This window comes from Salvelinus namaycush, chromosome 36, assembly GCF_016432855.1.
Source record: "Salvelinus namaycush isolate Seneca chromosome 36, SaNama_1.0, whole genome shotgun sequence".
Taxonomy (NCBI): Eukaryota; Metazoa; Chordata; class Actinopteri; order Salmoniformes; family Salmonidae; genus Salvelinus; species Salvelinus namaycush.
In genome coordinates, this window is record NC_052342.1 from 24,447,768 (window position 1) to 24,473,553 (window position 25,786).

The 25,786-nt window shown below is 43.0% G+C and overlaps 1 protein-coding gene across 1 annotated transcript in view; it reads left to right on the forward strand.

The window, feature by feature from the left end:
- The first annotated feature begins 2,533 nt into the window (after nt 1-2,533).
- Nucleotides 2,534-25,786, forward strand: part of LOC120030654 (rho GTPase-activating protein 6-like) — a 140,112-nt gene continuing 116,859 nt past the window's right edge. The window contains exon 1 of the mRNA XM_038976093.1: nt 2,534-3,243. Coding sequence (XP_038832021.1) covers nt 3,220-3,243 — 24 coding nt within the window. The 5' untranslated portion in view covers nt 2,534-3,219. The remainder of the gene's footprint in view (nt 3,244-25,786) is intronic.

Genomic DNA, 25,786 nt, shown 5'->3' on the forward strand with positions numbered 1-25,786 from the left:
CCAAACACATAGAAATAGAAAATATAGAACAAAAACATAGAATGCCCACTCCAACTCACGCCCTAACCAAACCAAAATAGAGACATAAAAAAAGAACTAAGGTCAGGGCATGACATTACGGCAGCCTTTCTCAATAGCAAGACTATGCTCAATGAGTCTGTACATAGTCAAACCTTTCCTTAAGTTTGTGTCAGTCACAGTGGTCAGCTATTCTGCCACTGTGTACTCTCTGTTTAGGGCCAAATAACATTCTAGTTTGCTAATTTTTTTGGTTAATTCTTCCCAATGTGTCAATAATTATCTTTTTGTTTTCTCATGATTTGGTTAGGTCTAATTGTGTTGCTGTCCTGGGGCTCTGTGGGGTCTGTTTGTGTTTGTTAACAGAGCCCCAGGACCAGCTTGCGTAGGGAACTCTTCTCCAGGTTCATCTCTCTATAGGTGATTGCTTTGTTATGGCTTTGTTAAGGTTTGTAGAATTTAATGGCTCTTCCTGGATTTTGATAATTAGAGGGTATTGGCTATTTGGTGTTTTACGTTGTACACGGAGGATATTTTTGCAAAATTCTGCATGCAGACTCTCAATTTGGTGTTTGTCCCATTTTGTGAATTCTTGGTTCCTCACAACCATAAATGGCAATGGGTTCTATAACTGATTTAAGTATTTTTAACCAGGTGCTAATTGATATGTCTAATTTTATGTTCCTTTTTATGGCATAGAAGGCCCTTCTTGCCTTGTCTTTCAGCTCATTCACAGCTTTGTGGAAGTTTCCTGTGGCGCTGATGTTTAGGCCGAGGTATGTATCGTTTTTTGTGTGCTCTAGGGCAACAGCGTCTAGATGGAATTTATATTTGTGACTGGACATTTTTTGGAACACCATTATTTTTGTCTTACTGAGATTTACTGTCAGGGTCCAGGTCTGACAGAATCTGTGCAGAAAATCTAGGTGCTGCTGTAGGCCCTCCTTGGTTGGGGACAGATGCACCAGATCATCAGCAAACAGTAGACATTTGACTTCAGATTCTAGTAGGATGAGGCTGGGTGCTGGAGACTGTTCTAGTGCCCTCTCCAATTTGTTGATATATATGTTGAAGAGGGTGGGGCTTAAGCTGCATCCCTGTCTCACCCCACGACCCTGTGGAAAGAAATGTGTGTTTTTTTTTTGCCAATTTTAACCGCACACTTGTTGTTTGTGTACATGGATTTTATAATGCTATATGTTTTTCCCCCAACATCACTTTCCATGTATTTGTATAGCAGACTCTCATGCCAAATTGAGTCAAAAGCTTTTTTGAAAACAAAGCATGAGAAAGAAGACTTTGCCTTTGTTTTGGTTTGATTGTTTGTCAATTAGGGTGTGCAGGGTGAATACGTGGTCTGTCATACGGTAATTTGGTAAAAAGCCAATTTGACATTTGCTCAGTACATTGTTTTCACTGAGGAAATGTACGAGTCTGGTGTTAATGATAATGCAGAGGCTTTTCCCAAGGTTGCTGTTGACGCATATCCCACGGTAGTTATTGGGGTCGAATTTGTCTCCACTTTTGTGGATTGGGGTGATCCGTCCTTTGTTACAAATATTGGGTAAGATGCCAGAGCTGAGGATGATGTTAAAGAGTTTTAGTATAGACAATTGGAATTTGTGGTTTGTATGTTTTATAATTTCATTTTGGATGCCATCAACACCACAGGCCTTTTTGGGTTGGAGGGTTTGTATTTTGTCCTGTAGTTCATTCAATGTAATTGGAGAATCCAATGGGTTCTGCTAGTCTTTAATAGTTGATTCTAAGATCTGTATTTGATCATGTATATCTTGTTGCTGTTTGTTCTTTGTTATGGTGCCAAAAATATTGGATAAATGGTTTCTCTGTTTTGGAAAGATAACTCTTCGTGTTGTTGTTTGTTTAGAGTTTTCACATTTTCCCAGAAGTGGTTAGAGTCTATGGATTCTTCAATTACGTTGAGCTGATTTCTGACGTGCTGTTCCTTCTTTTTCCGTAGTGTATTTTTATATTGTTTTAGTGATTCACCATAGTGAAGGAGTAGGCTCAGGTTTTCTGGGTCTCTATGTTTTTGGTAGGATTGGTTTCTCAATGTCTTTCTTAGGTTTTTTGTTCTTCATCAAACCATTTGTCATTGTTGTTAATTTTCTTCAGTTTTCTGTTTGACATTTTTAGATTTGATAGGGAAGCTGAGACGTCAAATATACTGTACTGTTTAGATATACTGTACCGCAAAGTTTACACCTTCATTATTATAGGGAAACGTTTTGTCCAGGAAGTTGTCTAAAAGGGATTTAATTTTTTGTTGCCTAACTCTCTCTCTCTCTCTCTCTCTCTCTCTCTCTCTCTCTCTCTCTCTCTCTCTCTCTCTCTCTCTCTCTCTCTCTCTCTCTCTCTCTCTCTCTCTCTCTCTCTCTCTCTCTCTCTCTCTCTCTCTCTCTCTCTCTCCACGCTTCCTGTTTCTTAACACACAGAGTACACCGCGCGTTATCTGTCACATAACACACACTCTTTCTCTCTCACAATACACATGCGGTGGCTGCAACAGCAGGAAGCACTGAGCTCTATCATCAGACAGTGGAAACACAACCACAACATGCAGGGCTGAAGCTGTTCGTTCACTGAAGGACAACTCTACTGACCAATAGTTGCTGTTTTTACAGATGAGAAGGAGAGAGAATAAACTCTTACTGTCTGAGACCTGAGAAGAAAGGAAAGGAGAAGAGGATATAGTAAAAGAGAGATACTTTACTGCTTTCTCTGAGACCTGAGGAGAAGAGAAGAGAGGAGAGGATATAGTAAAAGAGAGATACTTTACTCCTTTCTCTGAGACCTGAGGAGAAGAGAAGAGAGGAGAGGATATAGTAAAAGAGAGATACTTTACTGCTTTCTCTGAGACCTGAGGAGAAGAGAAGAGAGGAGAGGATATAGTAAAAGAGAGATACTTTACTCCTTTCTCTGAGACCTGAGGAGAAGAGAAGAGAGGAGAGGATATAGTAAAAGAGAGATACTTTACTCCTTTCTCTGAGACCTGAGGATAGGAGAAGAGAAAAGAGGAGGAGAGGATATAGTAAAATAGAGATACTTTATTCCTCTCTCTGAGCCCTGAGGAGAAGAGAAGAGAGGAGAGGAGACAAGAAGAGGCCGTATTTTTCTGTTTTAGTCTCTGATGGAGGATGTTCTTCAGTGATGCAGATGTAACAGCCTGTGAGTCAGGACATGCAATTCTACTACGTGTACGTGGTAAGTGTGTGTGTGTATGTGTGTGTGTGTGTATGTGTGTGTGTGTGTGTGTGTGTGTGTGTGTGTGTGTGTGTGTGTGTGTGTGTGTGTGTGTGTGTGTGTGTGTGTGTGTGTGTGTGTGTGTGTGTGTGTGTGTGTGTGCACACTACTGTGCAACACACTACTGTTTATACCCTAGCACACTACTTAGAATTAAGCAATGTATTGCTAGGTATAAACAGTAGTGTGCTGGGTATAAACAGTAGTGTGTTGGGTATAAACAGTAGTGTGTTGGGTATAAACAGTAGTGTGCTGGGTATGAACAGTAGTGTGCTGGGTATAAACAGTAGTGTGTTGGGTATAAACAGTAGTGTGTTGGGTATAAACAGTAGTGTGTTGGGTATAAACAGTAGTGTACTGGGTATAAACAGTAGTGTACTGGGTATAAACAGTAGTGTGTTGGGTATAAACAGTAGTGTACTGGGTATAAACAGTAGTGTGCTGGGTATAAACAGTAGTGTGTTGGGTATAAACAGTAGTGTACTGGGTATAAACAGTAGTGTGCTGGGTATAAACAGTAGTGTACTGGGTATAAACAGTAGTGTGCTGGGTATAAACAGTAGTGTGTTGGGTATGAACAGTAATGTGTTGGGTATAAACAGTAGTGTGTTGGGTGTAAACAGTAGTGTGTTGGGTATAAACAGTAGTGTGTTGGGTATAAACAGTAGTATGTTGGGTATGAACAGTAGTGTACTGGGTATAAACAGTAGTGTGCTGGGTATAAACAGTAGTGTGTTGGGTATAAACAGTAGTGTGCTGGGTATAAACAGTAGTGTGTTGGGTATGAACAGTAATGTGTTGGGTATAAACAGTAGTGTGTTGGGTGTAAACAGTAGTGTGTTGGGTATAAACAGTAGTGTGTTGGGTATAAACAGTAGTATGTTGGGTATGAACAGTAGTGTACTGGGTATAAACAGTAGTGTGCTGGGTATAAACAGTAGTGTGTTGGGTATAAACAGTAGTGTGCTGGGTATAAACAGTAGTGTGCTGGGTGTAAACAGTAGTGTGCTGGGTATGAACAGTAGTGTGTTGGGTATGAACAGTAGTGTGTTGGGTATAAACAGTAGTGTGCTGGGTGTAAACAGTAGTGTACTGGGTATAAACAGTAGTGTGCTGGGTGTAAACAGTAGTGTACTGGGTATGAACAGTAGTGTGTTGGGTATAAACAGTAGTGTGCTGGGTATAAACAGTAGTGTGCTGGGTATAAACAGTAGTGTGCTGGGTATAAACAGTAGTGTGCTGGGTATGAACAGTAGTGTGTTGGGTATAAACAGTAGTGTGCTGGGTATAAACAGTAGTGTGTTGGGTATGAACAGTAGTGTGTTGGGTATAAACAGTAGTGTGTTGGGTATAAACAGTAGTGTGTTGGGTATAAACAGTAGTGTGTTGGGTATAAACAGTAGTGTACTGGGTATAAACAGTAGTGTACTGGGTATAAACAGTAGTGTGTTGGGTATAAACAGTAGTGTACTGGGTATAAACAGTAGTGTGCTGGGTATAAACAGTAGTGTGTTGGGTATAAACAGTAGTGTACTGGGTATAAACAGTAGTGTGCTGGGTATAAACAGTAGTGTACTGGGTATAAACAATAGTGTGTTGGGTATAAACAGTAGTGTACTGGGTATAAACAATAGTGTGTTGGGTATAAACAGTAGTGTGTTGGGTATAAACAGTAGTGTGTTGGGTATAAACAGTAGTGTACTGGGTATAAACAGTAATGTGCTGGGTATGAACAGTAGTGTGCTGGGTATAAACAGTAGTGTACTGGGTATAAACAGTAGTGTGCTGGGTATAAACAGTAGTGTGTTGGGTATGAACAGTAATGTGTTGGGTATAAACAGTAGTGTGTTGGGTGTAAACAGTAGTGTGTTGGGTATAAACAGTAGTGTGTTGGGTATAAACAGTAGTATGTTGGGTATGAACAGTAGTGTACTGGGTATAAACAGTAGTGTGCTGGGTATAAACAGTAGTGTGTTGGGTATAAACAGTAGTGTGTTGGGTATAAACAGTAGTGTGCTGGGTATAAACAGTAGTGTGCTGGGTATAAACAGTAGTGTGCTGGGTGTAAACAGTAGTGTGCTGGGTATGAACAGTAGTGTGTTGGGTATGAACAGTAGTGTGTTGGGTATGAACAGTAGTGTGCTGGGTGTAAACAGTAGTGTGCTGGGTGTAAACAGTAGTGTGTTGGGTATGAACAGTAGTGTGTTGGGTATAAACAGTAGTGTGTTGGGTATAAACAGTAGTGTGCTGGGTGTAAACAGTAGTGTGCTGGGTATGAACAGTAGTGTGTTGGGTATGAACAGTAGTGTGTTGGGTATAAACAGTAGTGTGCTGGGTGTAAACAGTAGTGTACTGGGTATAAACAGTAGTGTGCTGGGTGTAAACAGTAGTGTACTGGGTATGAACAGTAGTGTGTTGGGTATAAACAGTAGTGTGCTGGGTATAAACAGTAGTGTGCTGGGTATAAACAGTAGTGTGCTGGGTATAAACAGTAGTGTGCTGGGTATGAACAGTAGTGTGTTGGGTATAAACAGTAGTGTGTTGGGTGTAAACAGTAGTGTGCTGGGTATAAACAGTAATGTGCTGGGTATGAACAGTAGTGTGCTGGGTATAAACAGTAGTGTACTGGGTATAAACAGTAATGTGCTGGGTATGAACAGTAGTGTGTTGGGTATGAACAGTAGTGTGTTGGGTATAAACAGTAGTGTGTTGGGTATAAACAGTAGTGTGCTGGGTATAAACAGTAATGTGCTGGGTATGAACAGTAGTGTGCTGGGTATAAACAGTAGTGTACTGGGTATAAACAGTAGTGTGCTGGGTGTAAACAGTAGTGTACTGGGTGTAAACAGTAGTGTACTGGGTGTAAACAGTAGTGTACTGGGTATGAACAGTAGTGTGTTGGGTATAAACAGTAGTGTGCTGGGTATAAACAGTAGTGTGCTGGGTATAAACAGTAGTGTGCTGGGTATAAACAGTAGTGTGCTGGGTATGAACAGTAGTGTGTTGGGTATAAACAGTAGTGTGTTGGGTGTAAACAGTAGTGTGCTGGGTATAAACAGTAATGTGCTGGGTATGAACAGTAGTGTGCTGGGTATAAACAGTAGTGTACTGGGTATAAACAGTAATGTGCTGGGTATGAACAGTAGTGTGTTGGGTATGAACAGTAGTGTGTTGGGTATAAACAGTAGTGTGTTGGGTATAAACAGTAGTGTGCTGGGTATAAACAGTAATGTGCTGGGTATGAACAGTAGTGTGCTGGGTATAAACAGTAGTGTACTGGGTATAAACAGTAGTGTACTGGGTATAAACAGTAGTGTACTGGGTATAAACAGTAATGTGCTGGGTATGAACAGTAGTGTGCTGGGTATAAACAGTAGTGTACTGGGTATAAACAGTAGTGTGCTGGGTATAAACAGTAGTGTGCTGGGTATGAACAGTAGTGTGTTGGGTATAAACAGTAGTGTGTTGGGTATGAACAGTAGTGTGTTGGGTATAAACAGTAGTGTGCTGGGTATAAACAGTAGTGTGCTGGGTATAAACAGTAGTGTGCTGGGTATAAACAGTAGTGTGCTGGGTATAAACAGTAGTGTGCTGGGTATAAACAGTAGTGTGCTGGGTATAAACAGTAGTGTGTTGGGTATGAACAGTAGTGTGTTGGGTATAAACAGTAGTGTACTGGGTATAAACAGTAGTGTGCTGGGTATGAACAGTAGTGTGTTGGGTGTAAACAGTAGTGTGTTGGGTATAAACAGTAGTGTGCTGGGTATAAACAGTAGTGTGTTGGGTATAAACAGTAGTGTGTTGGGTATAAACAGTAGTGTACTGGGTATAAACAGTAGTGTGTTGGGTATAAACAGTAGTGTACTGGGTATAAACAGTAGTGTGTTGGGTATAAACAGTAGTATGTTGGGTATAAACAGTAGTGTGTTGGGTATAAACAGTAGTGTGTTGGGTATAAACAGTAGTGTACTGGGTATAAACAGTAGTGTGTTGGGTATAAACAGTAGTGTACTGGGTATAAACAGTAGTGTGTTGGGTATAAACAGTAGTGTGTTGGGTATAAACAGTAGTGTACTGGGTATAAACAGTAGTGTGTTGGGTATAAACAGTAGTATGTTGGGTATAAACAGTAGTGTGCTGGGTATAAACAGTAGTGTGTTGGGTATAAACAGTAGTGTGCTGGGTATAAACAGTAGTGTGCTGGGTATGAACAGTAGTGTGTTGGGTATGAACAGTAGTGTGTTGGGTATGAACAGTAGTGTGTTGGGTATAAACAGTAGTGTGCTGGGTATAAACAGTAGTGTGTTGGGTATAAACAGTAGTGTACTGGGTATAAACAGTAGCCTATTTGTGACTCCACGTCAACTACTCATAGTATGTTCTGCTAGGAGTTAGCTGCTGTCTGTCTTCACGTTATCATGATCACAGTTCATACTGTCTTTACGGCATCTTACTACCAGTGGAGGCTACTGAGGGGAGGACGGCTCATAATAATGGCTGGAATAGAGCTTCTCCTTCAATAAAACACAATAAACCTCAGTGGAAGATTCGTAAACCTTTGGAACAATATTAAATGGCTGGGAATGAACTTCTTACAAAGTATGTCTTGCATTTTTGCACCTGCAGATTTGATTTGATTTAATTTGGATCTCTTTTAGTCCCCATTTGGACTAATCTTCCAAGCAGAGCTGCTCTCCTTTTTAATATTGCAAGGAGAACCTGCTTCTATTCATGATAATTCATTTTATATATAAAGCACATTTCAGGCACCCAAGGCACAACTCAACATGATAAAAAAGTACAACAAATCACCGAAGTGAAGATATTAAAAACCGACGGTGCACAGATGCAAAGCACATTGTTTTACAATGTGTTTCTGTAAGTACGATTTCATTACAAGGAAAAGTGTTTTTTAATGATTATTTAAGATTATTACACTTTAAAAGATTAACAGTAGTTTCTATTTCACCCCCTGGAGTCAATGTCTGATTAGCCCAATAAAGGGGTTTTCAACTTCCCTCTGGGAGTGTAATGATATGAAATCTCTGCTCATAAACATATTTATGGTTCATTGAAGTGAATGACCGACTGCCGCTTGTAGAGGGGATGAAACGATGGCCCTTACATTGCTACATGTAGATCAGTACCTGTGGAGCTCCTCTTGACGACTTTCTCCAGGAGTTGATGTGTGTTTGTCTGAACCTCCACCCTCCACCCTCCACCACTGACAATCTAACCCTCCACCCTCCACCCTTTACCACTGACAATCTAACCCTCCACCCTCCACCACTGACAATCTAACCCTCCACCCTCCACCCTTTACCACTGACAATCTAACCCTCCACCCTCCACCACTGACAATCTAACCCTCCACCCTCCACCCTTTACCACTGACAATCTAACCCTCCACCCTCCACCACTGACAATCTAACCCTCCACCCTCCACCCTTTACCACTGACAATCTAACCCTCCACCCTCCACCACTGACAATCTAACCCTCCACCCTCCACCACTGACAATCTAACCCTCCACCCTCCACCCTTTACCACTGACAATCTAACCCTCCACCCTCCACCACTGACAATCTAACCCTCCACCACTGACAATCTAACCCTCCACCCTCCACCACTGACAATCTAACCCTCCACCACTGACAATCTAACCCTCCACCACTGACAATCTAACCCTCCACCCTCCACCCTCCACCACTGACAATCTAACCCTCCACCCTCCACCACTGACAATCTAACCCTCCACCCTCCATCACTGACAATCTAACCCTCCACAATCTAACCCTCCATCACTGAGAATCTAACCCGCCACCCTCCACCACTGACAATCTAACCCTCCACCCTCCACCACTGACAATCTAACCCTCCACCACTGACAATCTAACCCTCCACCCTCTACCACTGACAATCTAACCCTCCACCCTCCATCACTGACAATCTAACCCTCCACCCTCCACCACTGACAATCTAACCCCCCACCACTGACAATCTAACCCTCCACCCTCCACCACTGACAATCTAACCCTCCACCCTCCACCACTGACAATCTAACCCTCCACCCTCCACCTTCCAACCTCCACCCTCCACCACTGACAATCTAACCCTCCACCCTCCACCCTTTACCACTGACAATCTAACCCCCCACCACTGACAATCTAACCCTCCACCACTGACAATCTAACCCCCCACCACTGACAATCTAACCCTCCACCACTGACAATCTAACCCTCCACCATTGACAATCTAACCCTCCACCCTCCACAATCTAACCCTCCACCACTGACCATCTAACCCTCCACCCTCCACCACTGACAATCTAACCCTCCACCACTGACAATCTAACCCTCCACCCTCCACCACTGACAATCTAACCCTCCACCCTCCACAATCTAACCCCCCACCACTGACAATCTAACCCTCCACCCTCCACAATCTAACCCCCCACCACTGACAATCTAACCCTCCACCCTCCACAATCTAACCCCCCACCACTGACAATCTAACCCTCCACCCTCCACCACTGACAATCTAACCCTCCACCCTCCACAATCTAACCCCCCACCACTGACAATCTAACCCTCCACCACTGACAATTTAACCCTCCACCCTCCACCACTGACAATTTAACCCTCCACCCTCCACCACTGACAATCTAACCCTCCAACCTCTACCACTGAATCTAACCCTCCACCTTCCACCACTGACAATCTAACCCTCCACCACTGACAATCTAACCCTCCACCCTTCACCACTGACAATCTAACCCTCCACCCTCCACCACTGACAATCTAACCCTAGACCCTCCACCACTGACAATCTAACCCTCCACCCTCCACCACTGACAATCTAACCCTCCACCCTCCACCACTGACAATCTAACCCTCCACCCTCCACCACTGACAATCTAACCCTCCACCCTCCACCACTGACAATCTAACCCTCCACCCTCCACCACTGACAATCTAACCCTCCACCCTCCACCACTGACAATCTAACCCTCCACCCTCCACCACTGACAATCTAACCCTCCACCCTCCACCACTGACAATCTAACCCTCCACCCTCCACCACTGACAATCTAACCCCCCACCACTGACAATCTAACCCTCCACCCTCCACCACTGACAATCTAACCCCCCACCACTGACAATCTAACCCTCCACCTTCCACCACTGACAATCTAACCCTCCACCCTCCACCACTGACAATCTAACCCCCCACCACTGACAATCTAACCCCCCACCACTGACAATCTAACCCTCCACCCTCCATCACTTTATATAGACCAGGTGCACAACAAACATCTTACTTCCCTGTCATTTCTGATTCTTCTTATACACTGTCTGTTCTCTCAGCGGCTTAGTGGCCTGTTGCTATTTACAATCAGTTGTTTCCCAATTATTTTCCCAGTTTCCAAAATCCCATCATGCTTGTAGCCAATACAGGTTTTAAATGCAATGTTACCGCGGTCGCTGAGATCACAATCAGGGTGCAGATGTCGGCTCAACTATTAATGACCTCTAAAGATCAAATCCGTATTTGTGGAAACAATGCCACTGTTCTAGCTGGCACCTTTGTTATTATCTTGGTTTTGTTGACGAGGAGAGGATCCTCCAGCAGAATGGTAATCATAAAAAATAGCTGTTCTATCGCAACGTGCAATTATGTCAGAGGCAGAAAAAAACGGTGTTTGTTTACAGTAACTGTTGTTGTTGTAGCATCCCAAACAGACAGTTTCACAATGAAGGATTCGAGCTGTAAACGTAAAGCACGCTATAATGCAGCTCTAGTGAGGATCCAAATAAATCCCAGCCTTACTGTATTGACTGCTCTCTTACTGCTATAGTTACACTATCAAAAATAACACTCTTACTATTTTACCGTAATTACACTATTGGTAGAGTATGAGTCCAACAGAGTCATCTCCCTAAATACTTTCTACAACGGTAATGATTGTAAATCTAGCGTTTTCCTGTAATCCACTAGAGGTAGAGAGAGGAGTGGATGTGAGGGAGGGATGGAGAGAGAGAGAGAGGGAGAGAGAAGAGGGAAAGTGGGGGTGGGAAGGAAAGAGGGAGAGAGAGAGACAGAGACAGGTAGAGAGTAGTGGATGTGGGGGAGGGATGGAGGGAGAGAGAGAGAGGGACAGAGAGGAGGGAAAGTGGGGGTGGGATGGAAAGAGAGAGAGGGAGAGAGAGGAGAGAAAGTGGGGGAGGGATGAGAGAGAGAGAGAGAGATGGAGGGATCTCTCAAGAGTTAGAGAGAGAGAGGAGAGAAGTGGAGGAGGTATGGAGAGAGGCAGAGACGGAGAGATGGAGGAGAGAGGAGTCTAGGTCTGAATGGGACTTCATGGGCTTGCCCTGTTAAAAAGTTGAGGCTAAAAATATCTCAGCTAATGAGGATAAATCAACTATCCACTCCTATTACGACTCTATGGGACTAGACAACTCTTCTTGATTCAGTGCCAACACACACAGAGAGGACCCAGAGTGTTACAGTTCCTCTATGGAAAGCGCACTGGGTACATATCTCATATGTGTTTGCTTTCCTCACCGTCCATCAAGATGTATCTATGGAGGAGACAGTAGGGACTCTCTGGAGGTTTTTCTGTTGGAAATTTTAGAGTTTGTCCCAGGACACACACACACACACACACACACACACACACACACACACACACACACACACACACACACACACACACACACACACACACACACAGCATCACAGCATCACAGCGGCCTGCAGTACTGTATGTTCTTCCAGTGTCTCTCTGGGTGATGAGTCTCTCTTCCTTCTGAACACTCAGTTCCATTGTGTGTGTGTGTGTGTTTGTATGTGTCTATCTCTGTCTCTGTGTGCGTATTTGTGTGTACGCACACAAATCCTCGTCCTCTTGGCCACCCCTCATAGCCTGGTTCCTCTCTAGGTTTCTTCCTAGGTTTTGGCCTTTCTAGGGAGTTTTTCCTAGCCACCGTGCTTCTACACCTGCATTGCTTGCTGTTTGGGGTTTTAGGCTGGGTTTCTGTACAGCACTTTGAGATATCAGCTGATGTACGAAGGGCTATATAAATACATTTGATTTGATTTGATTTGTTTGTGTGTGTCTGTCTGACTCTCTCTCTCTGTGTGCGTCTGTCTCTGTTTCTGTGTGTGTGAATGAGGTACTTGCACCACGGTCTGTGTGTGTGTGTGTGTGTGTGTGTGTGTGTGTGTGTGTGTGTGTGTGTGTGTGTGTGTGTGTGTGTGTGTGTGTGTGTGTGTGTGTGTGTGTGTGTGTGTGTGTGTGTGTGTGTGTGTGTGTGTGTGTGTGTGCCGCTGTGTCTGTTTCTGTGTGTGTGAGTGCGGTACTTGCACCACGGTCTGTGTGTGTGTCCCAGTGTCGCTGTTTTGTGCATATTGTTCAGGAACAGATATGAGTCACTGAAGGGAGATCAGGTATCGTACAGGGAGAGAGATAGAGACCTAGCTGTTGAACATGATGACAAATCAAAATCTTAAATGCAAAAATAGGTCATGATATCATGAAGGAAAGGAGCACGGAGGAAAGGAGCACGGAGGAAAGGAGCACGGAGGAAAGGAGCACGGAGGAAAGGAGCACGGAGGAAAGGAGCACGGAGGAAAGGAGCACGGAGGAAAGGAGCACGGAGGAAAGGAACACGGAGGAAAGGAACACGGAGGAAAGGAACACGGAGGAAAGGAGCACGGAAGAAAGGAGCACGGAGGAAAGGAGCACGGAGGAAAGGAACACGGAGGAAAGGAACACGGAGGAAAGGAGCACGGAGGAAAGGAACACGGAGGAAAGGAACACGGAGGAAAGGAACACGGAGGAAAGGAGCACGGAGGAAAGGAGCACGGAGGAAAGGAGCACGGAGGAAAGGAACACGGAGGAAAGGAACACGGAGGAAAGGAACACGGAGGAAAGGAGCACGGAGGAAAGGAGCACGGAGGAAAGGAGCACGGAGGAAAGGAGCACGGAGGAAAGGAACACGGAGGAAAGGAACACGGAGGAAAGGAACACGGAGGAAAGGAGCACGGAAGAAAGGAGCACGGAGGAAAGGAGCACGGAGGAAAGGAACACGGAGGAAAGGAGCACGGAGGAAAGGAGCACGGAGGAAAGGAACACGGAGGAAAGGAACACGGAGGAAAGGAACACGGAGGAAAGGAGCACGGAGGAAAGGTGGCAGTACAAAACACCAACGCTTCGGCATCAAGCCATCATCATCATCATCATCATCATCATCATCATCATCATCATCATCAAATCAAATCACATTGTATTAGTCACATGCGCCAAATACAACAGGTGTAGACCTTACAGTGAAATGCTTACTTATGAGCCCCTGACCAACAATGCAATTAAAAGAAATATGGATAAGAATAAGAAGTAAAAGTAACAAGTAATTAAAGAGCAGCAGTAAATAACAATAGCGATACTATATACAGGGGGGAACCGGTACAGAGTCAATGTGCAGGGCACCGGTTTGTTGAGGTAAAATGTACAGTACATGTACAGTTGAAGTCGAAAGTTTACATACACCATAGCCAAATACATTTAAACTCAGTTTGTCACAATTCCTAACATTTAATTATTGTAAAAATTCCCTGTCTTAGGTCAGTTAGGATCACCACTTTATTTTAAGAATAAAGAATTATTTATTTCAGCTTTTATTTCTTTCATCACATTCCCAGTGGGTCAGACGTTTACATACACTCAATTAGTATTTGGTAGCATTGCCGTTAAATTGTTTAACTTGGGTCAAACGTTTCGGGTAGCCTTCCACAAGCTTCCCACAATAAGTTGGGAGAACTTTGGCCCATTCCTCCTGACAGAGCTGGTGTAACTGAGTCAGGTTTGTAGGCCTCCTTGCTCACACACGCTTTTTCAGTTCTGCCCACAAATTTTCTATAGGAATGAGGTCAGGGCTTTGTGATGGCCACTCCAATACCTTGACTTCGTTGTCCTTAAGCCATTTTACCACAACATTGGAAGTATGCTTGGGTCATTGTCCATTTGGAAAACCCATTTGCGACCAAGCTTTAACTTCCTGACTGATGTCTTGAGATGTTGCTTCAATATATCCACCTAATTTTCCAGCCTCATGATGCCATCTATTTTGTGAAGTGCACCAGTCCCCCCTGCAGCAAAACACCCCCACAACATAATGCTGCCACCCCCGTGCTTCCCCGTTTGAATGTTTGGATGTTCTTTGGCTTGCAAACCTCCCTCTTTTTCCTCCAAACATAACGATGGTCATTATGGCCAGACAGTTCTATTTTTGTTTCATCAGACCAGAGGACATTTCTCCAAAAAGTACGATCTTTGTCCCCATGTGCAGTTGCAAACCGTAGGCTTCTTCCTTGCTGAGCGGCCTTTCAGGTTTAGTCGATATAGGACTCGTTTTACTGTGGATATAGATACTTTTGTACCTGTTTCCTCCAGCATCTTCACAAGGTCCTTTGCTGTTGTTCTGGGATTGATTTGCACTTTTCGCAACAAAGTACCTTCATCTCTAGGAGACAGAACACGTCTCCTTCCTGAGCGGTATGACGGCTGCGTGGTCCCATGGTGTTTATACTTGTGTACTATTGTTTGTACAGATGAACGTGGTACCTTCAGGCATTTGGCAATTGCTCCCAAGGATGAACCAGACTTGTGGAGGTCTACAATTTATTTTCTGAGGTCTTGGCTGATTTCTTTAGACTTTCCCATGATGTCAAGAAAAGAGGCACTGAGTTTGAAGATAGGCCTTGAAATACATGCACAGGTACACCTCCAATTGACTAAAATTATGTCAATTAGCCTATCAGAACCTTCTAAAGCCATGACATAATTTTCTGGAATTTTCCAAGCAGTTTAAAGAAACAGTCAACTTAGTGTATTTAAACTTCTGACCCACTGGAATTATGATACAGTGAATTGTAAGTGAAATAATCTGTCTGTAAACAATTGTTAGAAAAATGACTTGTGTCATGTACAAAGTAGATGTCCTAACCAACTTGCCAAAACTATAGTTTGTTAACAAGAAATTTGTGGAGTGGTTTGAAAACAAGTTTTAATGACTCCAACCTAAGTGTATGTAAACTTCCGACTTCAACTGTAGGTAGAGTTATTAAAGTGACTATGCATAGATGACAACAACAGAGAGTAGCAGCGGCGTAAAAGGGTGGGGGGACAATGCAAATAGTCTGGGTAGTCATTTGATTATGTGTTCAGGAGTCTAATGGCTTGGGGGTAGAAGCTGTTTAGAAGCCTTTTGGACCTAGACTTGGCGCTCCGGTACCGCTTGCCGTGCGGTTGCAGAGAGAACAGTCTATGACTAGGGTGTCTGGAGTCTTTGACAATTTTTAGGGCCTTCCTCTGACACCGCCTGGTATAAAGGTCCTGTGTTGAGGATTTGCGCGGCGGATGTGTTGTTACTTACCCTTACCACCTGGGGATGGCCCGTCAGGAAGTCCAGGATCCAGTTGCAGAGGGAGGTGTTTAGTCCCTGGGTCATTAGCTTATTGATGACCTTTGAGGGCACTATGGTTTTGAACGCTGAGCTTTAGTCAATGAACAGCATTCTCACATAGGTGTCCTTTTGATCAGGTGGGAAAGGGCAGTGTGGACTGCAATGGAGATGCATCATCTGTGGATCTGTTGAGGCGGTATGCAAATTGGAGTGGGTCTAGGGTTTCTAGGATAATGGTGTTGATGTGAGCCTTGACCAGGCTTTCAAAGCACTTCATGGCTACAGACGTGAGTGCTACGGGTCAGTAGTAATTTAAGCAGGTTAACTTAGTGTTCTTGGGCACAGGCACTATGGGGGTCTGCTTAAAACATGTTGGTATTACAGACCCGGACAGGGAGAGGTTGAAAATGTCAATGAAGACACTTGCCAGTTGGTCAGCGCATGCTCACAGTACATGTCCTGGTAATCCGTCTGGCCCTGCGGCCTTGTGAATGTTGACCTGTTTAAAGGTCTTACTTACATCGGCTGCGGAGAGTGTGATCACACAGTCTTCCGTAACAGCTGATGCTCTCAACCATGTTTCAGTGTTATTTGCCTCGAAGCGAGCATAGAAGTAGTTTAGCTCGTCTGGTAGGCTCGTGTCACTGGGAAGCTCTCGGCTGTACTACCCTTTGTAGTCTGTAATGGTTTGCAAGTCCTGCCACATCCGACGTGCGTCAAAGCCGGTGTAGTACGATTCGATCTTAGTCCTGTCTTGACGCTTTGCCTGTTTGATGGTTCGTCGGAGGGCATAGTGGATTTCTTATAAGCTTCCGGGTTACAGTCCCACTCCTTGAAAGTGGCAGCTCTAGCCTTTAGCTCAGTGGGAATGTTGCCTGTAATCCGTAGCTTCTGGTTCGGGTATGTCCTTACGGTCACTGTGGGAACGACGTCATCGATGCACTTATTGATGAAGCCAATGTCTGTTATGGTGTACTGCTCAATGCCATTGGAGGAATCCCGGGACATATTCCAGTCTGTGCTAGCAAAACAGTCCTGTAGCTTAGCATCTGAATTTTTTTTTATTGATCTAATCACTGGTGCTTACTGCTCAATTTTTTTTGCTTGTAGGCAGGAATCAGGAGGATAGAATTATGGTCAGATTTGCCAAATGGAGGGCGAGGGAGAGCTTTGTATGCGTCTCTGTGTGTGGAGTAAAGGTGGTCCAGAGTTTTTTCCCCTCTGGTTGCACATTTAACATGCTGGTAGAAATTTGGTAAAACGGATTTAAGTTTCCCCGTATTAAAGTCATCATCATCCTCATCATCATCATCATCATCATCATCACCATCAGGCCATCATCATCACCATCACGCCAGCATCATCATCATGACCACCATCCTCATCATCATCATCATCATCATCTTCCTCATCAAGCCACCATCATCATCATCCTCCTCCTCACCATCAATCCATCATCATCATCATTGCCATCAAGCCATCATCATCACCATCTACATCACCATCACCATCTTCCTTATCAAGCCACCATCATCATCATCCTCATTCTCATCATCATAATCAAGCCATCATCATCACCACCATAGCCATCATCGTCATCATCATGACCATCATCCTCCTCAGCATCATCATCGCCATCATCATCAGCGTCATCATCACCATCATCCTCACCATCATCTGTGTAAAATCCGATATTATAACATATACAGTTCCTTGCAAAATTATTCCTCCCCCTTGGCGTTTTTCATATTTTGTTGCATTACAACCTGTAATTGAAAATGATTTTTATTTGGATTTCATGTAATGGACGTACACAAAATAGTCCAAATTGGTGAAATGAGATTAAAAAAATAACTTGTTTCAAAAAATATTAATAAAATAACAACGGAAAAGTGGTGCGTGCATATGTATTCACCCCCTTTGCTATGAAGCCCCTAAATAAGATCTGGTGCAACCAATTACCTTCAGAAGTCACAAAATGTGTTAAGTAAAGTCCACCTGTGTGCAATCTAGGTGTCACATGATCTGTCACATGATCTCAGTATATATATACAACTGTTCTGAAAGGCCCCAGAATCTGCAACACCACTAAGCAAGCGGCACCACCAAGCAAGCGGCACCATGAAGACCAAGGAGCTCTCCAAACAGGTCAGGGACAAAGTTGTGGAGAAGTACAGGTCAGGGTTGGGTTCTAAAAAACGTTGAACTTTGAACATCCCACGGAGCACCAATAAATCCATTATTAAAAAAATGGAAAGAATATGGCACCACAGCAAACCTGCCAAGAGAGGGCTGCCCACCAAAACTCACAAACCAGGCATGGAGGGAATTAATCAGAGAGGCAACAAAGAGATCAAAGATAACCCTAAAAGAGCTGCAAAGCTCCACAGCAGAGATTGGAGTATCTGTCCATAGGCCCACTTTAAGCTGTACACTCCACAGAGTTGGGCTTTACGGAAGAGTGGCCAGAAAAAAAGCTATTGCTTAAAGAAAAAAATAAGCAAACATGTTTGGTGTTCGCCAAATGGCATGTTGGAGACTCCCCAAACATATGGTCAGATGAGACAAAAATGTAGCTTTTTGGCCATCAAGGAAAACGCTATGTCTGGCGCAAATCCAACACCTCTCATCACCCAGAGAGGACCATCCCTACAGTGAAGCATGGTGGTGGCAGCATCATGCTGTGGGGATGTTTTTCATCGGCAGGGACTGGGAAACTGGTCAGAATTGAAGGAATGGTGGATGGCGCTAAATACAGGGAAATTCATAAGGGAAACCTGTTACAGTCTTCCAGAGATTTGAGACTGGGATGGAGGTTCACCTTCCAGCAGGACAATGACCCTAATCATACTGCAAAAGCAACACGAGTGGTTTAAGGGGAAACATTTACATTTCTTGGAATGGCCTAGTCAAAGCCCAGACCTCAATCCAATTGAGAATCTGTGGTATGACTTAAAGATTGCTGTAAACCAGCAGAACCCATCCAACTTGAATGACCTTTTTTGCCTTAAAGAATGGGGAAAAATCCCAGTGGCTAGATGTGCCAAGTTTATAGAGACATACCCCAAGAGACGTAATGCTGTAATTGCTGCAAAATGTGGCTCAACAAAGTATTGTCTTTGACGGGGTGAGTAGTTATGCATGCTTAAGTTTTCAGTTTTTTGGGCTTATTTCTTGTTTGTTCACAATAAAAAATATTTTGTATCTTCAAAGTGGTAGGCATGTTGTGTAAATCAAATGAAACAGACCCCCCAAAAATTGATTTTTATTTCCAGGTTGTAAGGCAACAAAATAGGAAAAATGCCAAGGGGGTGAATACTTTCGCAAGCCACTGTAAGCAGAGTATACATTGTTGGTTGCTAAAGGAAATATTTAATTTAATCTCATCTGTGTACTGAGACAGCAGTTTTGATCATAAAGAAGCATCCTTATATAGGACTTCTATTATCCTCAAAGAGAGTTTGAGTATCTCTTTGCTCAGTCAGTTGTTGTCATTCATGGTTGGATGGTAAGCCACCCAGAAGCATCGCTTTGGGGCTGAGAGGTGGAGAGCAACCCAGTTGTTGATTGTTCCTGACTCACAATGCTTGACTTACTGTACTTAACCTACTTTACGTAAGAGATGTTAAGGCTCCCAGTGTCAGCAGACCCAACATCAAAGCCCCTTCTCCGATAGTTTTCCCATTTCCCCTCTATTCCCAATGGAGGAATTACCGCCGGATCCAAAATGGCGTCCGACTCTCTGTAGCTTTCATCACAAGATGGATGGCCATCCAGGGAACTGGAGCATGGTCTGCCATAGTAGGTGGCAGGTAGCCTAGTGGTTAGAGCATTGGGCCAGTAACCAAAAGGTTGCTGGATTGAATCCCCGAGCTGACAAGGTAAAAATCTGTCGTTCTGCCCCTGAACAAGGCAGTTAACCTACTGTTTCCTGGTAGGCCGTCATTGTAAATAAGAATTTGTTCTTATCTGACTTGCCTAGTTAAATAAAGGTTACATTTAAAAAAATATATAATTATTCTAATGACCTCTTTCTATTTACCTATGATCTCTTCCCATCTCTTCCTGTCCATCAGTTATTGGACAATCTGGTATTCTATCTATGGTCTGGTTATACAGTGCATTCGGAAAGTGTTCAGAACCCCTTCACTTTTTCCACATTTTTTTACGTTACAGCCTTATTCTAAAAAATTATTCCCTCATCAATCTACACACAATACCCCATAATGACATCACAATACCCCATAATGACAAAGCAAAAACAGTTTTTTAGACATTTTAGAAAATCACATTTAAGTATTCAGACTCTTTACTCAGTGCTTTGTTGAAGAACCTTTGGCATCGATTACAGCCTCAAGTCTTCTTGGGTATGACGCTACAAGCTTGGCACACTTGTATGTGGGGAGTTTCTCCCATTCTCCTCTGCAGATCCTCTCAAGCTCTGTCAGATTGGTTGGGGAGCGTCACTGCACAGCTATTTTCATGTCTCTCCAGAGATGTTTAGTCCGGGCTCTGGCTGGGCCACTCAAGGACATTCAGAGGCTTGTCCCGAAGCCCTGCGTTGTCTTGGCTGTGTCCTTAGGGTTGTTGTCCTGTTGGAAGGTGACCTTCACCCCAGTCTGAAGTCCTGAGCGCTCTAGTCTCCGAATCCCTGCTGCTGAAAAACATCCCCACAGCATGATGCTGCCACCACCATGCTTCACAGTAGATATTGTAGTGGCCAGGTAACGAGCAGTGCCTGGTTTCCTCCAGACATGACACTTGGCATTTGGTTTCATCAGACCAGAGAATCTTGTTTCTCATGGTCTGAGAGACCTTTAGGTGCCTTTTGGCAAACTCCAAGCGGGCTGTCAAGTGCCTTTTACTGAAGAGTGGCTTCTGTCTGGCCACTTTACCAGAACGGTCTGATTGGTGGAGTGCTGCAGAGATTGTTGTCCTCTGGAATGTTCTCCCATCTCCACAGAGGAACTCTGGAGCTCTGTCAGAGTGACCATCGGGTTCTTGGTCACCTCCCTGACCAAGGCCCTTCTCTCCCAATTTCTCAGTTTGGCCGGGTGGCCAGCTCTAGGAAGAGGGACTTTCAATGCTGCAGACATTTTTTTGGTACCCTTCCCCAGATCTGTGCCGTGACACAATCCTGTCTTGGAGCGCTACGGAAAAATTCCTTTGACCTCATGGCTTGGTTTTTGCTCTGACGTCAACTGTGGGACCTTATATAGACAGGTGTGTGCCTTTCCAAATCATGTCCAATAAATTGAATTTACCACAGGTGGACTCCAATCAAGTTGTAAAAACATCTCAAGGATGATCAATAAAAACAGGATGCACCTGAGTTCAATGTTGAGTCTCATAGCAAAGAGTCTGAATACTTACGCAAATAAGATATTTCAGTTTTTTATTTGTAATAAATGTGCAAACATTTCTACAAACCTATTTTTGCTTTGTCATTATGCGGTATTGTGTGTAGATTGATGAGGGTAAAAAAGGCTGTAATGTAACAATATACGGAAAAAGTAAAGGGGTCTGAATACTTTCCGAATGCATTGTACAATTCATTTGGAAAGTTTTCAGACCTCTTGACTTTTTTCACGTTTTGTTACCTTAATTAAGCCTTTTTCTAAAAATGATTACATTTTTAAAAAAAAATCAATCTACACATAATAGCCCATAATGACAAAACAAAATAAATAAATATATATATTTTTTTACATTTCTTAAAACAAAAAACTTAAATACCTTGATTATGCACGTGTATCTATAGTCTGATCAGGTCTCCAGTCATCGTCATTGATAGGTCATTGATAGGTAGGCTTATGGTTATCTAGTAGACTAACACATATTGAGTACCCACAATAACCTTGTTGTCAGAACTATGTTTAACCCACTCAACTATCAGGAACTACACTCTTTAAAAAAAAAGTGCTATCTAGAACCTAAAAGGGGTTTTCGACTGTCCACATAGGAGAACCCTTTGAAGAACCCTTATTTGGTTCCAGGTAGAACCCTTTTGGGTTTCCATTCCACAGATGGTTGCAAATGGAACTCAAAAGGGTTCTACCTGGAACCAAAAAGGGTTCTCCTACGGGACAACCAAATAACCATTTTTCTCTTGAATGTAGTGGTGAATTATTAGTGGAATTTTCTATCAATAACCTCCACCAGGTTTCAATGTAGCCTAGAACCCTCCCCATCCACATATAATTATTTTTATTCTAAGCATGTGTAAGAGAAGTGAACATAAGACTTTATCTGTGCTCCCTAACTATGATTTTAATTGGATATAATTCAATGTTATTGGAGAAGGGATTTAGACTTTGGCTTTCTCTCGCTCCCTCTCTTTTCTATATATAAAAGAGTTGCTGATCTGAGATCAGTTATTTTTAATAGTTATCATGGAATGAGTTTAAAGCTACAGTCTGAGATCTGGTTTGGGTATCTGCTCAATGGATATTTGAAGTCTTGATATTTACCCATTTGTTGAACTGTAGCTTTAACTCTGTCCTTTGGTCTGATATTAAGATTAAGACGGGATCATTTAATTCCAAGTTGAACGTAGAACACTTTGATAGAGCCATTTTCATCAGAAAGATTTTAATACATTTGTCTAGGTTCCCACACACACACACACACACACACACACACACACACACACACACACACACACACACACACACACACACACACACACACACACACACACACACACACACACACACACACACACACACACACCGTACTGCATCGACCTGGATTGGATCAATTTGATGTTAAACTGTTTGAACGTGACCTAATTGACGAACCAATCATCAATATTCTATGTAAGGGATAACCAATGCGTTCTATAGAAAATAATGAATGCCTTTCAAAGTGTGCATTATTGTCCAGAGCCCCCAGTGGATTATCCTTTTAACACCATGGCCATAATTTAACATATTTGCCGCTAGAAATGTGTTCAACATCCACTGAAGTAGCTAGCAAGTTTACTAGATAGCTACAGTAGTTACCGTGGTAACCAAACAGACTTACTAGTTTAGCTAACTAAACTATCAGTCCATTACCAATACTGTTTTCAATTTGACTTTTGCTTTCAAAAGCAGCTCAAAGAAAACATGTGAAAATGAACTATAGCCGTTGAATTCTACCGTTCTGATATACCGTGTGTTACAGGGAAATAATACACACTCTAGAATGCCCTTCAAGCCAATCAGAAACGAGTATTCAACAATGCCATGTTACATTATAATCAATATTATAAACTGTGGTTCCAGCCCTGAATGCTGATTGGCTGACGGCCGTGGTATATCAGACAGTATACCATAAGAATGACAAAACATTTATTTTTACTGCTCTAATTACATTGGTAACCAGTTTATAATAGCAATAAGGCACGTCGGGGGTTTGTGATATATGGCCAATATACAGTTGAAGTCGAAAGTTTACATACACCTTAGCCAAATACATTTAAACTCAGTTTTTCACAATTCCTGACATTTAATCCTTGTAAAACATCCCTGTCTTAGGTCAGTTAGGATCACCACTTTATTTTAAGAATGTGAAATGTCAGAATAATAGTAGAGAATTATTTATTTCAGCTTTTATTTCTTTCATCACATTCCCAGTGGGTCAGAAGTTTACATACACTCAATTAGTATTTGGTAGCATTGCCTTTAAATTGTTTACTTGGGTCAAACGTTTCGGGTAGCCTTCCACAAGCTTCCCACAAAAAGTTGGGTGGATATTGGCCCATTCCTCCTGACAGAGCTGGTGTAACTGAGTCAGGTTTGTAGGCCTCCTTGCTCGCACATGCTTTTTCAGTTCTGCCCACACATTTTTTATAGGATTGAGGTCAGGGCTTTGTGATGGCCACTCCAATACCTTCACTTTGTTGTCCTTAAGCCATTTTACCACAACTTTGGAAGTATGCTTGGGGTCATTGTCCATTTGGAAGACCCATTTGCGACCAAGCTTTAACTTCCTGACTGATGTCTTGAGATGTTGCTTCAATATATCCACCTAATTTTCTGTCCTCAACAATTGTTGGAAAATTTCCTTGTGTCTTGCACAAAGTAGATGTCCTAACCGACTTGCCAAAACTATAGTTTGTTAACAAGAAATTTGTGGAGTGGTTGAAAAACAAGTTTTAATGACTCCAACCTAAGTGTATGTAAACTTCCGACTTCAACTGTACCACAGCTAAGGGCTGTGTCTAAGAACAGCCCTTAGCCGTGGTATACTGGCCATATACCACACCCCACACCCGTGCCTTATTGCTTAAATAATTAGCATTTAGTTAATTGAGGTCATTGCATGGTTCATAACCCTACTGAACACTAGACCAAGGCCTGTCAAAAGTAGTGCACTATGTAGGGATGAGGGTGTCATTTGGGACCATACTCTACTATATTATTATTATTATTATTATATTTTTACATGTTATTATTATTGGTACCAGGTCCACTGTAACCCGGCCTACTGTAACCCGACCTACTGTAACTAAGCCTACCTTAACTAGGCCTACTCTACTGTATACTATGGGATGTATTGATGACACTGGCTTGTATTGCCCAGGGCCATACATAGGTTGATACACAAAGCTGTCATCAAGGCAAAGAGCGGCTATTTTGAAGAATCTAAAATCTAAAATATATTTTGATTTGTTTTTAACACTTTTTTGGTTACGACATGATTCCATATGTGTTATTTCATATTTTGCATGTCTTCACTATTATTCTACAATGTAGAAAATAGTAAAAATAAAGAAAAAAACGTGAATGAGTAATTGTGTCCAAACTTTTGGCTGGTACTGTATTTCTGTATGGACCTTGCTTTGTGAACAGGGGCATTGTCATGCTGAAACAGGAAAAGGCCTGCCCCAAACTGTTGCCACATAGTTGGAAGCACAGAATCATCTAGAATGTCATTGCATGCTGTAGCGTCACAATATCCTTTCACTGGAACTGAAAGGGGCCTAGTTTGAACCATGAAAAACAACCCCAGACCATTATTCTTCCCTCATGAAACTTTATAGTTGGCACTATGCATTGGGGGAGGTAGTGTTTTCCTGGCATCTGCCAAACCCACATTTGTCCGTTGAACTGCCAGATGGTGAAGCGTGATTCATCACTCCAGAGATTGCATTTCCACTGCTCCAGAGTCCAATGGCGGTAAGCTTTACACCACTCCTGCCAACGCTTGGCATTGCGTATGGTGATCTTATGCTTGTGTGCGGCTGCTCGGCCATGTAAACCCGTTTCATAAAGCTCCCGACGAACAGTTCTTGTGCTGACGTTGCTTCCAGAGGCAGTTTGGGACTCGGTAGTGAGTGTTGCAACTGATTTTTACGCACTACACGTTTCACAGCTCGGCGGTCCTGCTCTGTGAGCTTGTGTGGCCTACCATTTCGCAGTTGAGCCGTTGTTGCTCCTAGACGTTTCCACTTCCCGCTAAGCGGAAAACCAGATGGGATGACGTATCGCTGCAGAATGCTATGGTAGCCATGCTGGTTAAGTGTGCCTTGAATTCTAAATAAATCACGGTGGGAACCACACATGCGGAGATCATCCATTCACAAAGACAAGGCGTTTGGAACCAAAAATCGCAAATTTGGACTCATCAGACCAAAGAACAGATTTCCACCGGTCTAATGTCCATTGCTCATGTTTCTTGGCCCAAGCAAGTCTCTTCTTATTATTGGTGTCCTTTAGTAGTGGTTTGTTTGCAGCAATTCGACCATGAAGGCCTGATTCACACAGTCTCCTCTGAGCAGTTGATGTTGAGATGTGTCTGTTACTTGAACTCTGTGAAGCATTGATTTGGGCTGCGATTTCTGAGGCTGTTAACTCTAACGGGTCCTATACAGGTAGATATCTCTACATCCAGGGTCCTATACAGGTAGATATCTCTACATCCAGGGTCCTATACAGGTAGATATCTCTACATCCAGGGTCCTATACAGGTAGATATCTCTACATCCAGGGTAATATACAGGTAGATATCTCTACATCCAGGGTCCTATACAGGTAGATATCTCTACATCC